The sequence below is a fragment of the Bubalus kerabau genome, chromosome 10 (assembly GCF_029407905.1).
Source record: "Bubalus kerabau isolate K-KA32 ecotype Philippines breed swamp buffalo chromosome 10, PCC_UOA_SB_1v2, whole genome shotgun sequence".
Classification (NCBI taxonomy): domain Eukaryota; kingdom Metazoa; phylum Chordata; class Mammalia; order Artiodactyla; family Bovidae; genus Bubalus; species Bubalus kerabau.
In genome coordinates this window covers 66,778,398-66,792,688 of record NC_073633.1, presented here as the reverse complement: position 1 = coordinate 66,792,688, position 14,291 = coordinate 66,778,398, and the positions used below count along the sequence as shown (strand labels likewise).

Genomic DNA, 14,291 nt, shown 5'->3' with positions numbered 1-14,291 from the left:
CTAAAACATCTTACTAAAAACCCAAACGAACTTTTGGGCCAACCTAATATAGTCCCTGGTGTTTTGTGCCACGGAACTGAGTCATTATGTAGCTGTGGCCTTAATAAACTTTACATGACTCTCCACCCAGTCGCCTAGTAACAATTCTCCACTGCTCTTGGCAGTGATTTTCTCATTTCCGACTCATGATGTTTTAATACTGTAGATCAGTGCTGTAAATATCATTGTATAAAGACACACCCAGAGTCAAACAAAAGAAGTACTATTAAACCTTTGTTTGGGATTTTCCAACATTACATTTTAAAGAAAACTCCCAACCACCCACACGAGGTGCTGAGAAAAGACCAAACTTATGGTTTACAGGGGAGGAGGCAAAGGGTAGCAGCACTCGGTCTGATGAGTAACATAACACTGAGGATGAATTGCTGGGCTTGGAGGCTCTTTTTCTCTTTGCAGATGAGGACCGAACATGCTTTATAAAGAAAAGCTGGGACTTACCCATGCAATTATTCCCCCCATTCACTTGCATGTAGTCTGGAGGGCAGATACAGGTGTAGTTGCCAACAGTGTTGTAACATGTCCCTGGACCACAGATTCCGGGAGTTTCACATTCATTCACATCTATAATCCAAAAAGAAAGTGGTATGTGAATACAGAAATTTCACTCTTTAGAATGGTCTGGGACTCGGGGGTCAATATACATGTTGATAGTGGAAGAGAACATCCTCAGGGCACTTTGCAATCTGGATAAGAAATGGGATGTTTCGTTCATCAGTGTCCTTAGCCTGTGCTGATGTGTGCATTTCCAGGAAAAGAGTTTAGAAAAGGAAAATGTACCTTCTGATGTGAGTTCTTAATAAATGAGTCTAAAACATTCTCAAACACATGCAGCGAGGGAAATGTGGAGAAATGATAATTCTTAAATATCTTTCAGAAAGACAACTATGTCCTTCATATGTTCACAAAATCTCAGGAAGGATTTGATATAACCTGAAGCCATCAAACACTGGCTTCATGAATGTGCAATGGTAAGACAGCACAGAAGATAAGCCTGCAGAAGTAGGTATATCATGCATCCTTCCCCATTTTCAAACACAGGTGTTGATTCTAATTTATGTTAACTCTATGGGTCTTAAGCTGTGTTGTATACATTGTGATGTTCGACTACTACTCAACAAGGTTGTCACTGCTGAGGTCACCTATTAAGCCTTTTGGAAAACCAGAGGAATATTTCTCCTCCAGGACATAAGAAGGTCTCTTCCCTAATCAGTGCATAACTCCTATATACAGATGAAAACCATTTCCCCACACTAGTCAGTGGTCCACATGCTCTGAAAGCTAACAGTAGTCAATAATCTCCATCTTTTCAGTAACACAGGATGAACAGGAGTCATCACTTACACCATACAACCAAAGGAGCTGCCTCGGAAGAGAAGCTCATTTAAATGCTGAGTACAAATGATGAGTGGTAAAGGACAAGACGAGGAGCCCAGAATCACCCAGAATATAGAAGCCACTGAAATGGGACCTGGGCTACTCCAATAAAAATGGCTCTTCTGAAGAGAATGGAAAATTCACTGTAGGCATAAATGGGACTATGGTTCAAGATAACAAAAATGCCAATTTTCTCATGAAAAGAGGGAGATTTAGGGTATGCTGAACATGTTACATCACTAATATGAGTGCAAGCTGCCACATCTGTGGCATAGTTACCTGGCCATGCTGGCATTTAGACATTTTGCTAGCGTCTCAGTTTTCCTGGTGCCTAACTGTACGCTGGTTTTTGAGGTCAGTTCTCAATATCTGAAAGAACTTATCATTCTAAAAGGGCCATTTACCATCACACACTCGGGTATCTTCATTCAGGTAGTAGCCCGTTGGACAGCGGCACTGGAAGCTGCCGAAGGTGTTGATACATTTCCCGCCTTGGCACAACCCTGGAAGCTCCTGGCACTCATCAATATCTATCAAGATGAAAACAGCAGCATGTCGTTAGCACTGTAAATCAACTCAAGGAAGTTCCAAGGGGCACGCTTTAAGATAAAGGAAACAGAATTACCTTCCAATATAACGGTGATAGGGTTGGGTCGAAAACCTTCTCCTCCAGGACAAAGAATTTTGTACTCAGCTACGGAAGCAAACAAACAAACAAAAATCAGATTGAGTTCTCTGAAATTTAAAATTTCTTTAGAAATACATATACACAATGGAGTATTATTCAGCCATTAAAAAGAATACATTTGAATCAGTTCTAATGAGGTGGATGAAACTGGAGCCTATTATACAGAGTGAAGTAAGCCAGAAAGAAAAACACCAATACAGTATACTAACGCATATATATGGAATTTAGAAAGATGGTAACAATAACCCTGTGTACGAGACAGCAAAAGAGACACTGATGTATAGAACAGTCTTATGGACTCTGTGGGAGAGGGAGAGGGTGGGAAGATTTGGGAGAATGGCATTGAAACATGTAAAATATCATGTAGGAAACGAGTTGCCAGTCCAGGTTCGATGCACGATACTGGATGCTTGGGGCTGGTGCACTGGGACGACCCAGAGGGATGGAATGGGGAGGGAGGAGGGAGGAGGGCTCAGGATGGGGAACACATGTATACCTGTGGCGGATTCATTTTGATATTTGGCAAATCTAATACAGTTATGTAAAGTTTAAAAATAAAATAAAATTAAAAAAAAATAAAAATAAAAAAAAATAAAAAGAAAATGCTCTAAGAAAAAAAAAAAAAAGAAATAGTATCCTCAAGAGAAATACAGACATCACCTGAAAATATTCATTTACAGGCATTTTTGGCAGTTACCCCACCCAACTGAAGCAAGTTGGCATCTTTGTATATACTCGTGCTTTCTAATGGCTTTTTCTACATGGTGCCAAACATAAGGCTCCTGTCCTCAGTCTGTGAACCTTCCACCTACTCTCTGGTCTTATGTTCTTATGAACTATTGTATTCTTTATCTCCACTGTTCTTTCTTTTAAAGATTTTTCTTTCCATTTTTATTTTATAACAAACTCCTCCATTTTTATGTTTTGTTCAGTCTTACTTCCTGGGAATCATAGCTTCCCTTACATACTGCTCACCAGTTTATTTCCAAAACCTTTTCCAAACAGAGCCTTAGGAGAAGCTGTTCTTTCTTGAATGCGATGTTACCTCTCCTCTCCTTAATGACTAGAGGGCTTTCTTGCCCCGCCATTTCTGCTGATGGCAACACTGATTCCCCTGGTTTCCAAAACCAGCTTTTCACAGGGTCCTTTGATTTCCTCCAATAATTCTGTCATCAAAGTATTTCACTCAAAAACATTTCTTTCAGCACCACATACCAGTGTGATCCATACAGGAACACATGGATAAGAATGACCCTCATCTGCTATAGCATTCTGATAAGCATCTATACAAATCAGTTCTTTCATAATCATCATGGTCTTTCCAAATCTGATAATCTTCCTCGTGGTTTTCTGAAATTATATGTATATATGCATAAATGTATATATGCATAGATCTCAGTTCCAGCTCTGATCCAGTTTGAGGTAGGGTAGACTTCTAATGCTTAGCTTATCATTCTTATTTAGTAGACCTGATCCCCCTGCCCCCACACTGCCACACACACCTAAACATCTTGGTTTAATTCTTTCAGCATCAATGAAATTATTAATAACTATCCTCCTCTTTTATTTTTTATTTTTATTTTATTTTATTTTTCTCTCCTCCTCTTTCTGTGATCGTCCATTCTTTTTAAGTCTCCTCTTTCATGTCACTCCCTTCCTTCAAGCCCCAATTAAAAAATGTAACAAGTTATCACCAGGCACTGCCAATCAGAACTGACTTCTGTTTCTGAAGAAAGGAGAGAAAGGGGTGCCTGCCAAGCATTCGTTTCTGTGCTGAGTGCTTTACAGGAACAAGTTCATTTAATCCTATGAGGCATCTTATGAATGAAGAAATAGCTTGCTTACTCAAAAGTTACATGCATGGCAAGTGACAGAGTGCTAATTGGAAACAGGAACATTCTTTCTTCCACTCATGACACTGAGTCTGCTCTTCTTTCTTCTCTTATTGAGGTCTACATTGAATAACGGCTTTCATGTTTAGGTAGTATTTTGCTAAACTGTATGCTCCCAGAAAGCAGGAACTAGCAATTAGACTAGAATTATCCATCCAATTATCCATGAATTATCACCTTTGCACACACAAAGTATATCTTCTAGTACTCAACAAATTACCTTAGAGAAACTGAATAAGTGACCCTTCAACAAGGAAAGAATCAATACCTATCTCAATATACCTGATAAGCAGCAGCCACTGACTTTTGCCCTGGAAGCTATATCTGACTCTGAGTTATAATACAGCATCCACTTAGAAAAATGGAAAGCTGTTTGTTTTTCAAAGACTAATTATTTACGTCCTTAAAACACATTCTAAACCTTTCTTTTAAGTCTTACCATAAGACTGGAACAATCTTCCATTTATATTTGCTTAACTAATGGCTTCTTTTTCACCCAGGGAAACTCCACTCTGTCCTAGAGCTTCTAAAACCAGCCAACAGATGACAAGAGGAGAGATCAATGTGTCCAAATATGACATAAGTAACCTAGTCTGGAAAACCTTCTTTAAAATGATGCTATCTTCTTTATCAGAGAAGGCAATGGCACCCCACTCCAGTACTCCTGCCTGGAAAATCCCATGGATAGAGAAACCTGGAAGGCTGCAGTCCATGGGGTCGCTGAGGGTCAGACACGACTGAGCGACTTGACTTTCACTCTTCACTTTCATGCATTGGAGAAGAAAATGGCAACCCACTCCAGTGTTCTTGCCTGGAGAATCCCAGGGACGGGGGAGCCTAGTGGGCTGCCGTCTATGGGGTCACACAGAGTCGGACACGACTGAAGTGACTTAGCATAGCATAGCATAGCAACCTAGTCTGGAAAACCTTCTTTAAAATAATGCTATCTTCTTTATACTCAGAAATGAGATGTTACCTGTCCCACCTGACCTTCAAGTGCAAGCCAACTGGGGAGGCATTCTGACCCCCACATTGGGAGTGGGATTCCTCAGCAGGGCTGAAATGAATGATCTTCACCCCTCAACCCCCACTCCCTCCACCAACTGAAGAATACAGACCAGTAGCAGCTCCCTCTATCTGTGGCTTCTATCCTCTGGAGCTAGACAGGAGAACTGGACAGAGCTGGACTAATAATAATAATGAATAGGAGGATGTCCACTTACATGTGTTCACAGGCGGGCACAGCTCACAAGGAGTGCCCCAGGCTTTACCCAGAGAACAGCAGCAGGAAGCCTTGGAAACACCAACTCCAATTTCATTGCTGCAGGCTGTATCTCCATTGTCTCCCCGAGGACGGATATCCAAATAGCAGTTTCCAGAGCGGGTATCTATTTACCACATGCAAACAAAAGAAGTGTCAGGCAAATTCTTTCTACGTCAGGGTTGAAAATTCAAACCTACTTCTGAAACTGTTTAAAAACCATAATTTAAACTAAAAAGTGCTGCAACACAGACACTGGGAATTGACCTAGAGAAAAGGACCTGAAAATATAAACCAGATTCAGGAAATATTTACATTTCGTTGTATTATTTTATTACTTTTTTCAGAAGTTGAGAATGCAATGTTCCATGTTGCCTTAGAAATAACCAACAATGTGTTTCTCTGAAAAGTGTTTAAGATCTTACCGACACAGCCAACTCGAGTTGGATTCAGCTCAAAATCGGGTGGACAGTCACAGGTATAGCTGCCTGGAGTATTGACACAGTTCCCACTGATGCACGTGGTTGGATCCAGGCATTCATTAACGTCTAGAACCGAACAGCAAGGGCCAGAGTTATTACCTGAGCCAGTGTGGGGCAGACATCACTGTAAAACGGTAGCACCAAAATCTCGGGCTCCCAACTCGAATTTTTAAAGAGTTTCCAGTTATAATTGCCCCTAGAAATATAGTCTTCCACTTCTGAAACAAAATCCCTCAGGAAGGAAATATGTCATAGTCTTGGGTCTCTTTCCCCTGGAACACATTTAACATTCAAATTTGTCATCAGGAGAAAATATAACTTTGGAACGAGGGAAAATATTCCAGTGAAGGTAACTGAAAACAAAACACTACTGTGACCTCAGGTCAACCAAAAATTCAGACACAGGTTTTAAGGAAATATATTTAATATGTGCAGCTTGTTATTTTATCAAATGAGAGCAAGATGTCTCAGGGAAGCGGCCGGAGCAGGCGACTTCTGTGGCTTCCCCTGCTGGGCGGACTGGCCTCGCTGTAGCTGATTGCAAGCGCAGACCGCATGCACAAAACTTAGCATGTTCCTTCAGCCCTACTAAGAGTCTCTCTCCCGTTACTGATGCTGGGCTGAATATTTCCCTTTCAGTTTCTATCCCCAAAACGGAATTCCAGATATTTAGGACATGGGTTTTGGCAAATGCCATCCCTGTGTAATCCTTTTGTCTATTTTGAACACTTGTGAAATATTCAAAACCAGACAAGCTGATTCAGAGAGAGGAGATGGGGGACTGAGGATGATCCCTTCCCCTCTGCTCCTCCTGCTCGGACCTGGTAACCCTTGGGCAGGGCAGACTAAGAGCAATCAGGGTGGGGAGAGGGAATGATGCTGGTGGTGATGTGAGACACGGGGGAGAAGCATGGCCGTGGAGAGGAGACTCGCTGCAGTATGCTAGAGACTGACTTGGTGTCATAATAGAAAACCAAGAGAAGAAGGGGTGCCTGGGGAAGAATACTGTGATCCAGAGCAATTTCAGGGAGGTGGTGATGGTGGTCATAATTGGAGAGCCACTGAGTCATGGCTTGTTTAGGTAGCTGGAAAAACTGGGGTTTTCTTGAAATCCTGATCCCATACAGAATGGAATCTGTTTCCTTAGTATCATTAAACGGAAGGAGGATGAAGACCTGAAAATGGCTCTCAAAGTTTTAACTCAGTGCTGAAGTGAACCGAGGGACAGTCATCTACAGAATGCCTTCTACGGCTTTTCTAGCTTCTTCCTTAAATTCCTGGAGGGTTCTTTGCTCCACAAGAAAATGATCTACACACTAGAAGTGGGTGGCTGACTGTTACAGACCACATTCTCTGGTAACACTCTGAAGTGAGTGTCTCAGCAGAGAAGTTCAAGATGAAATCCATGATCCCAGGGCACAGCCTGCAAAAGGAAACTCTCCAAAAATGTGTCCAAGAAGAAAAGGAACTATAGGAACATGCCTCTGGAGCCACAAACTTGTATCTAAGGCTACTGACTGCACTTTCAGCTCTCCTCAACTTTTTCCTCTGCACCCTCACATCTAATCAGTGCCAGGTCTGAAGAAACTTATTCTGAGGTTCCTAATGCTTCTCCCTGCTTTTCTTTTGCAACTCCATGAAAAACCTTGTATGGTCCCCACAAGACACCAGCAGCTGGGTCCCCTGGGACGCCTGAGAGCAGATCTCGGTGTGAATGGAAGCCTTACCTGTGCAGTTCCCACCACTTCTGTCCAGTTCATAGCCGATCTCACATTCACAGCGGAACAGGCCAGGGAGGTTGTGGCAAGTTCCAAAAACACAGATGTTCGGAAGAGAGCACTCATCGATATCTTGGGGAACAATGGAAAGGGGGAGCAATTAAACTATTGTTCTTGCCAAAGAAGCTACCTAATGTAATAAGGCAAGTGATGTAATTGTTGAGAAAATGAACACTATCTGACATCAATCTAGGTCCTTCTCCTAGAGGCTTTCAGATGATCTGTCATCTGTTAGGAAGTCTCCTAGGTAAGAACTTCCCTTTTCTCAGCCCCTACTACATGCCAAGCAGAGGGCTAGGCATTTCACATATACGTTAGCCAATTTATGGTGTTTTATGTGGGTCCACATCACTTTCGTAAAGGAAGAACCAAATGAGGCCACTTAAGACTAAATTCTTTGGTTGCTCTCATCTATATATTCTTGTTTTTGTTGTGAGTTAAAATTTTAAGAACCCCAAAGTCTTTGTGGTAACTCTTATCATCAGTTTATATAGTCCTCTGTGTCCCTAGTACTATGGCGTGTGTTTGCAACTGCTGATGGAGATCTAAAAACTGCAGACACATTTTCCAGGCTTGTCCCTGCCTTATGTTAACATTCTGCTCGTGCACCCAGGCACATTTTCAGCCTTGAGACTGTAATAGCCATGAGCATTCTGCCAATGATGATTTATATTAAGAACAAACAAACAAACAAAACCTTCCCTTATAGCATTAAGGGAAGCAGAACTTTCACTGTGCCTATTTCTGTTCCCAGAGGTGGCACAGTACCTGTTTCCCTTGGATGTTTGCAGTAAGAAAAGTAAACAAGGCATTAGGCACATGATCAAGAGCATAATTAGTTTCTTGCCTCAGAGGAATTTTTTTTTATCAAACTCTGCCTACTTCATATAAACTGTGTGAAGAACACCCAATGGTTTCATAACAAAGAAAAGTATTTACGTAGAACTATATGAGGGAATCAGTATACATGTCATAGCCAAAGATTAATTTTTGAGTTAATGTCCTAGTAACAGGCAACAACTATTAGTTGAGACATTAATCAGGGTTTTGTTTAAACTCTACTGTCAATCGTTATCATGTGTTTATTTCTACTGAAATCTTTTCAATTTACTGTGGTCACTAATTCTTCTCAATGAGGGATGATAATGTGCTTAGATTTGACAAGCGTGGGTAAAAGAGAAGAATCTTGTGTTTCCTAGTGGGATCCATCCTTAGCCAACAGGTTCTCAGGACTCTTCCTGTCTGACCAGCACTTCTCAGAAAGACAGAGCCTTATGCTGAGAGATGTTGTGACAGACGGTATTATCCCTAGGGACCCCTTACTGAATGGATTTGCAAAAGACTGTTCCATGTTATATGTATTAGATATTTAGAGACCATCTGAGACATACCCAGGACATTATTCTATCGACAAGACCATTCAGTCTGCTGGTATTTTAAAACCTTTATTTCTAGAAACCAAACCATAGCAGAGATTAAAAACTGTGTTCCCATATTTAAAAAGAATCCTTCTCTATTAGGGCACCAGCACTCTGAGCTCTTTCCCCCAGCAATGGGGATGAATATGTTGCATTGAGTTGGTTATCCTCATCCTCCCTATGACTAAATGGGTGTGCTCTTGCAAACCACCTGGCCAAAGTTGGATGTGAAGAAGCTTAGGGCCAAGAAGCTGAGATTTTTCTCTGCACAAAAAGAAGTGGTCTGGCTGGACACCCAATCTCTACACAAACTGAACTGACACATTAGATGGGAAGCCAAAACACACCTTGGTGTAAAAAAACAACAAAAAAAAAGACAAATAAAAACCACCAGGAACGTTTAAAAAAAAAAAAACCACCAGGAACGTTTAAATAACCTAATCTCATCCGGCCCTGCAAAGCCCACAGCAGCATCCCCATCAGTTACCTTCACAGGCTTTCCCGTCAGCACTGGGCACAAAGCCCATGTCACATTCACAGCGGTATCCTCCTGGGGCGTTAAGGCACTGGCCATTGCCACACAGATTTAGATTCTCAGAGCACTCATCAAGATCTATAGCCAGAAAGAAACACAAGTTACTCTTCTTAGGAGCTTTCTGATTGCTCAGGTCTGAGAACTTTTATACTTGTGAACTTCCAGAAGGTACTAGTGTTATCATAATTTCTACTTGAAACATTGAAACTCACTTTTCTCTTTTGAATGCCAGTATTAAATATATAGTGAACATGGGGTTCAGAGACAGAATCCTGAATGCTAGGTTATCTCTAATGATGTAAAGTGGGTAATAAGTTAAAGGGATCATTCACATTCAGGTTTCTGCAAGCAGGATAATCAACGTGAGGCTATATCCATGGCAGGAAATAACATATCATGGTTTGTGCCTGATTCTCAAAATCCAGGCTCAGATCAGATGGGCAGCAAAAGACCTAGAATAGCAGCTATTAAGGAGACCAAAAAGTCCTATCTACTTAATATCTTCTGAGTTTTGCTAGTAATCACAGTCATTAAACATCAAACACACGAACCATACAAGCCTGGTACATGAAACTTGGAGTATTTTCTAAAAAGCGATGGGAGGTTTGTGATGACGAAACTTTACTGGGTTAAGCAAAAACAATTTCAAATATGATGAAACTTTTAGTGAGTTAAAACAAAATCCAGGCAAATCACTTACTGGGCCTCAGCCATTTTTATGTTTAAATGACTTCTTGTGAGCAGAGCGCTCAGGGTAAATTAATGCTTCAGGTCATATAAGCAGCTATGCTACCTAATGGCCAACGAGAAATACTCCTCAGTATCTTATTTAATGCCTGTGCCCTGACTTTAAAAAATGCTGTCTGTATACATATGGTCATGTAAGTGTATCATCTCTTTATACAATGCTTCTAATCATATATATTATATATGTGACAGTCCACATTAATTCTATGATGATGCATTAGCACTGAGAAGAAGATGTCATTAATATGTTGTAAAACTGGAAGTGAATGAATTCCTTTCAAAGCAGTTATGAAGTTCTTACTTATACCAATGTGGAATGATCACAATGATGGCTAGAGGGAAAAAAAATATATGCTGATGATCTGCTCCAGAACATCTCATTTCTTTTCTTCACATAGGTTCCTGCATCAAGTTCACTCTTGGGTTCAGTATTGAAAACAAGTCAGCAGTGAGACACAGGCACAAAAATATCAAGGCTAAGGTTTACAAAAGGTAGCATGATTTGTTTTAAACTCATGACATCATTACATACAGTGACACATATATCAACTATCTATCTGTATATATCTATGTAAATATATATTTAGTTTCTGAGATCTCCCTGATTGATTCAGCTACAAATTTCCATTCCACAGGAATGTCATTTCAAATAACTATTTTCTCTTCCAAATTGTCTATGAATGACCCAGCCTTCAAAAAACAAATGATGGTCTGTCTTAGGGACATGGAGCACCTTGCTTTTCTGACTGCCCTTTACATAGCTGTTTCCAACACGAGCATACCTGTACAAGTGAAGCCATCGCCCGTGTACCCCTCCTTGCAGAGGCAGCGGTAGGAGCCCATGGTGTTCTTGCAGTCTGCATGTTGGCTGCACATGTGGGTTCCATTGGAGCATTCGTCCAGGTCTTAAGGAAAGAGGTGACATGTCATTACGAACAGAAACTGTGACATTTAAAATCAATAATACACATGTTAAATTTTTCTTTACAGGACTGAGATTTTCATATTTATAATCCATGCAGTTCATAAGAAGCCATTTCTTTTTTTTTTTCCAACCCACCAGTGCACTTAATGCCATCTCCAATCCACCCGGGGCTACAGCTGCATTTGAAGCTTCCTGCTGTGTTGGTACATACAGCGTGTCTGTCGCAGTTGTGTGCTCCAATTTCACATTCATTGATGTCTGGGAAAATAACCAGTGGGTTAAAAAGAAAAAAAAAGTTTTTAGCACAGATGCTAAATAACTCAGCAATATTCAAAAGCTGACTTGCTTTTACACTTCTGACAGTGTAACAGAGATCAATTCACCACTGACGTTCATACTTTACTTGAATGATTTTAAATTTCAAGATACAAAGAACAATATGATGCTACTTCTTATTGTTAACTTTAACTATTTTCCATTATTTTAATGTAAGTGTCCAATTACTGCAAAACAAAATGAAACCTCATTCCAGTTGAAGATCTTAAAAAAAAAAGAGTGAGCTGCCTAACATTCTATTAATGCTCATGGTCATATGTTTCTATTCCCAACATTTTCACTAAATTAACTATAGAGAAACGATGCACATTGCTTTCGTATCTTATATATAAAAAGGAATACAATGTTGGCATGTAGAAAACATTTCAATCCTATTCTATAAACTAAATATATTTTATTTTTAAAATGTAAAACATTATACTATTTAATCACACTTTATTTCTATAAATGTTTCACTTTAGGTATTGCTAATTCAAGCATTTATAGAGAATATTCCTTAAGGCTGTGTGTGAACCATCTTTTTTGAGTCCTAGCACTTTGGGACCCAAGTCTTCTTGAATATTTCTTGTAAAACTCAAATCAATTCAAAAGAGATTTTTCAGTAAAACAAGAACCGGTCTAAGGTCACATTGTTAAAAGACTCTAAATTCTCAAAAATTCTCCATTCTTCAAAATTCCATTTCCAAATGTAGTCAAGATAGATTCTGTAATACAGAAGTGTTATAGAAGAGAATATAAAGCATAAAGTAAAATATTTTTTGCTTCCTGTGATACTGTGATTTATAAGAAGAAATACATATTAGGTCTTTGTCCTGTTTCTGGCACAGAACTCCTAAAAGCCTTGGAATTTCCTAAGTGCTAAGAGTGATAAAGGTGTCTTTTGTTATGTTAATGAGGCAATTTTTGGAAAGCACTTCAGGATGCGGGCTGGTTGCCAAGAGTACCAATCTCTGACTCAGTTCAGTTCAGTTCAGTCGCTCAGTTATGTCCGACTCTTTGAGACCCCATGGACTGCAGCAGTCCAGGCTTCCCTGTCTATCACCAACCGCTGGAGCTTACTCAAACTCATGTCCATTGAGTTGGTGATGCCATCCAACCATCTCATCCTCTGTCGTCCCCTTCTCCTCCTGCCTTCAGTCTTTCCCAGCATCAGGGTCTTTTCCAGTGAGTCAGCTCTTCGCATCAGGTGGCCAAAGTATTGCAGTTTCAGCTTCAGCATCAGTCCTTCCAATGAATATTCAGAGTTTCCTTTAGGATTGACTGGTTTGATCTCCTTGCTATCCAAGGGACTCTCAAGAGTCTTCTCCAGCACCACAGTTCGAAAACATCAATCCTTGGCACTCAGCCTTCTTTATGGTCCAACTCTCCACGAACAGTATGGAAAGCCTACTCCGGAGTTACACACGTTAATGTGCTGTGCTCATGCTCAGTTATGTCCAACTCTTTGCAACCCCATGGACTGTAGCCTGCCACGGTCCTCTGTCCATGGAATTTTCCAGGCAGGAATACTGGAGTGGGTTGCCATTTTCTACTCCAGGGGATCTTCCCCACCCAAGGACTGAACCTGCATCTCCTGCATTGGCGGGTGGATTCTTTACCACTAGCGCCATCTGGGAAACCCCTATACACTGTTATAGTAAATTGATAGATCAAATGAATAAACTGGTTTCCCAAGTTCTGTGAGCTACTCTAGCAAGATAATCAAACCTAAGGAAGGAGTAATAGGAACTTCTGATTTATAGCCAATTGGTCAGAAGTTCACGTAACAAACAACCTAGACTTGTAATTGGCATCTGAAGTGGGCATAATTGTATGGGACTGATCCCTTAACCTGTGGAATCTGACACTATCTCCAGGTAGATGGTTGTCAGAACTTGAGTTGAAAAGTAAGACAAGGAGCTGGTGATCGTAATTGGAAGTGGTACCAGAATCTTATTTCCCAAAATTAACCCACTATATACTGAAAGACACTATAACCTCATAATCAACTTTTTCATTAACTAAGAACAAGAGCTCCTAGGTATGGATGGATACTATGACTCTATATGGAAACGAACATATAACACAAAACTTAGATCAAGAAGGCGAATCTTGGCATATGAAATGTTGCAAGAATTTTCAGCGATCACTTGAATAGTGGCATGAAAAAGCTGGGCAAGCAACTAATGTTTACCCTTTTGTTTACTTAAGAAGCCCAATTAAATGGTTTGAAAGTGTTTGGAAGCATGCTATTTGCCAAATGCTCCATCTGCAGTTCTGAAATGGTCCTGAGATCGTTCGGCTTCTTTATAGCTTCTAGAGCAAACACAAAATACAATAATGCCATTTTTTCCTACAAAAATACTTCGCAGTATCACTAATAAGTGAAATGAAAATATGCCGGGAAGAATGTCCTTAGAGTGACAATGTATTGTGTAGGTGAATTTTAAAGTAACCTTGGCAGCCACATGAACCTACTGAGTTATTAAAGCAGGTCAAGGGAGGCACATACCAGGCAGCTTTAAACTTGTGACTGGGAGCTTTAACCAACTGACTAATTGAGCATGGCACATTCCAAGGAAATGAGGAGGAGGGCCAGCCGAGGGATAATAGTGGCAAATAAGCAGGGAATTCAATAAAGTAACCCTGAACTCCAGGCTCCCAGGTAGGGCCAGGGACACTTCTTTCTTCCTCAGATAATCACTCCCTGCAGTGTCCTGCCTTAATGGCCCTCCTTTATGTGTCCTGATCTCTGAGTTAGGCAGAAACAATGAATTTCCATTGCCTAAGAGTTGAAACCTCCAGATGTTGAAGAA

General features: G+C 40.5%; 1 protein-coding gene across 1 annotated transcript in view; it reads right to left on the bottom strand.

Moving 5' to 3' along the window:
* Window positions 1-14,291, bottom strand: part of FBN1 (fibrillin 1) — a 264,581-nt gene that overhangs the window by 64,160 nt on the left and 186,130 nt on the right. The window contains exons 33-41 of the mRNA XM_055538036.1: window positions 11,296-11,418; window positions 11,018-11,140; window positions 9,441-9,566; window positions 7,485-7,607; window positions 5,701-5,823; window positions 5,238-5,402; window positions 2,060-2,128; window positions 1,839-1,964; window positions 499-621 (exon numbers count right to left, since the gene is read on the bottom strand). Of these exons, the coding sequence (XP_055394011.1) occupies window positions 499-621; window positions 1,839-1,964; window positions 2,060-2,128; window positions 5,238-5,402; window positions 5,701-5,823; window positions 7,485-7,607; window positions 9,441-9,566; window positions 11,018-11,140; window positions 11,296-11,418 (1,101 nt within the window). The remainder of the gene's footprint in view (window positions 1-498; window positions 622-1,838; window positions 1,965-2,059; window positions 2,129-5,237; window positions 5,403-5,700; window positions 5,824-7,484; window positions 7,608-9,440; window positions 9,567-11,017; window positions 11,141-11,295; window positions 11,419-14,291) is intronic.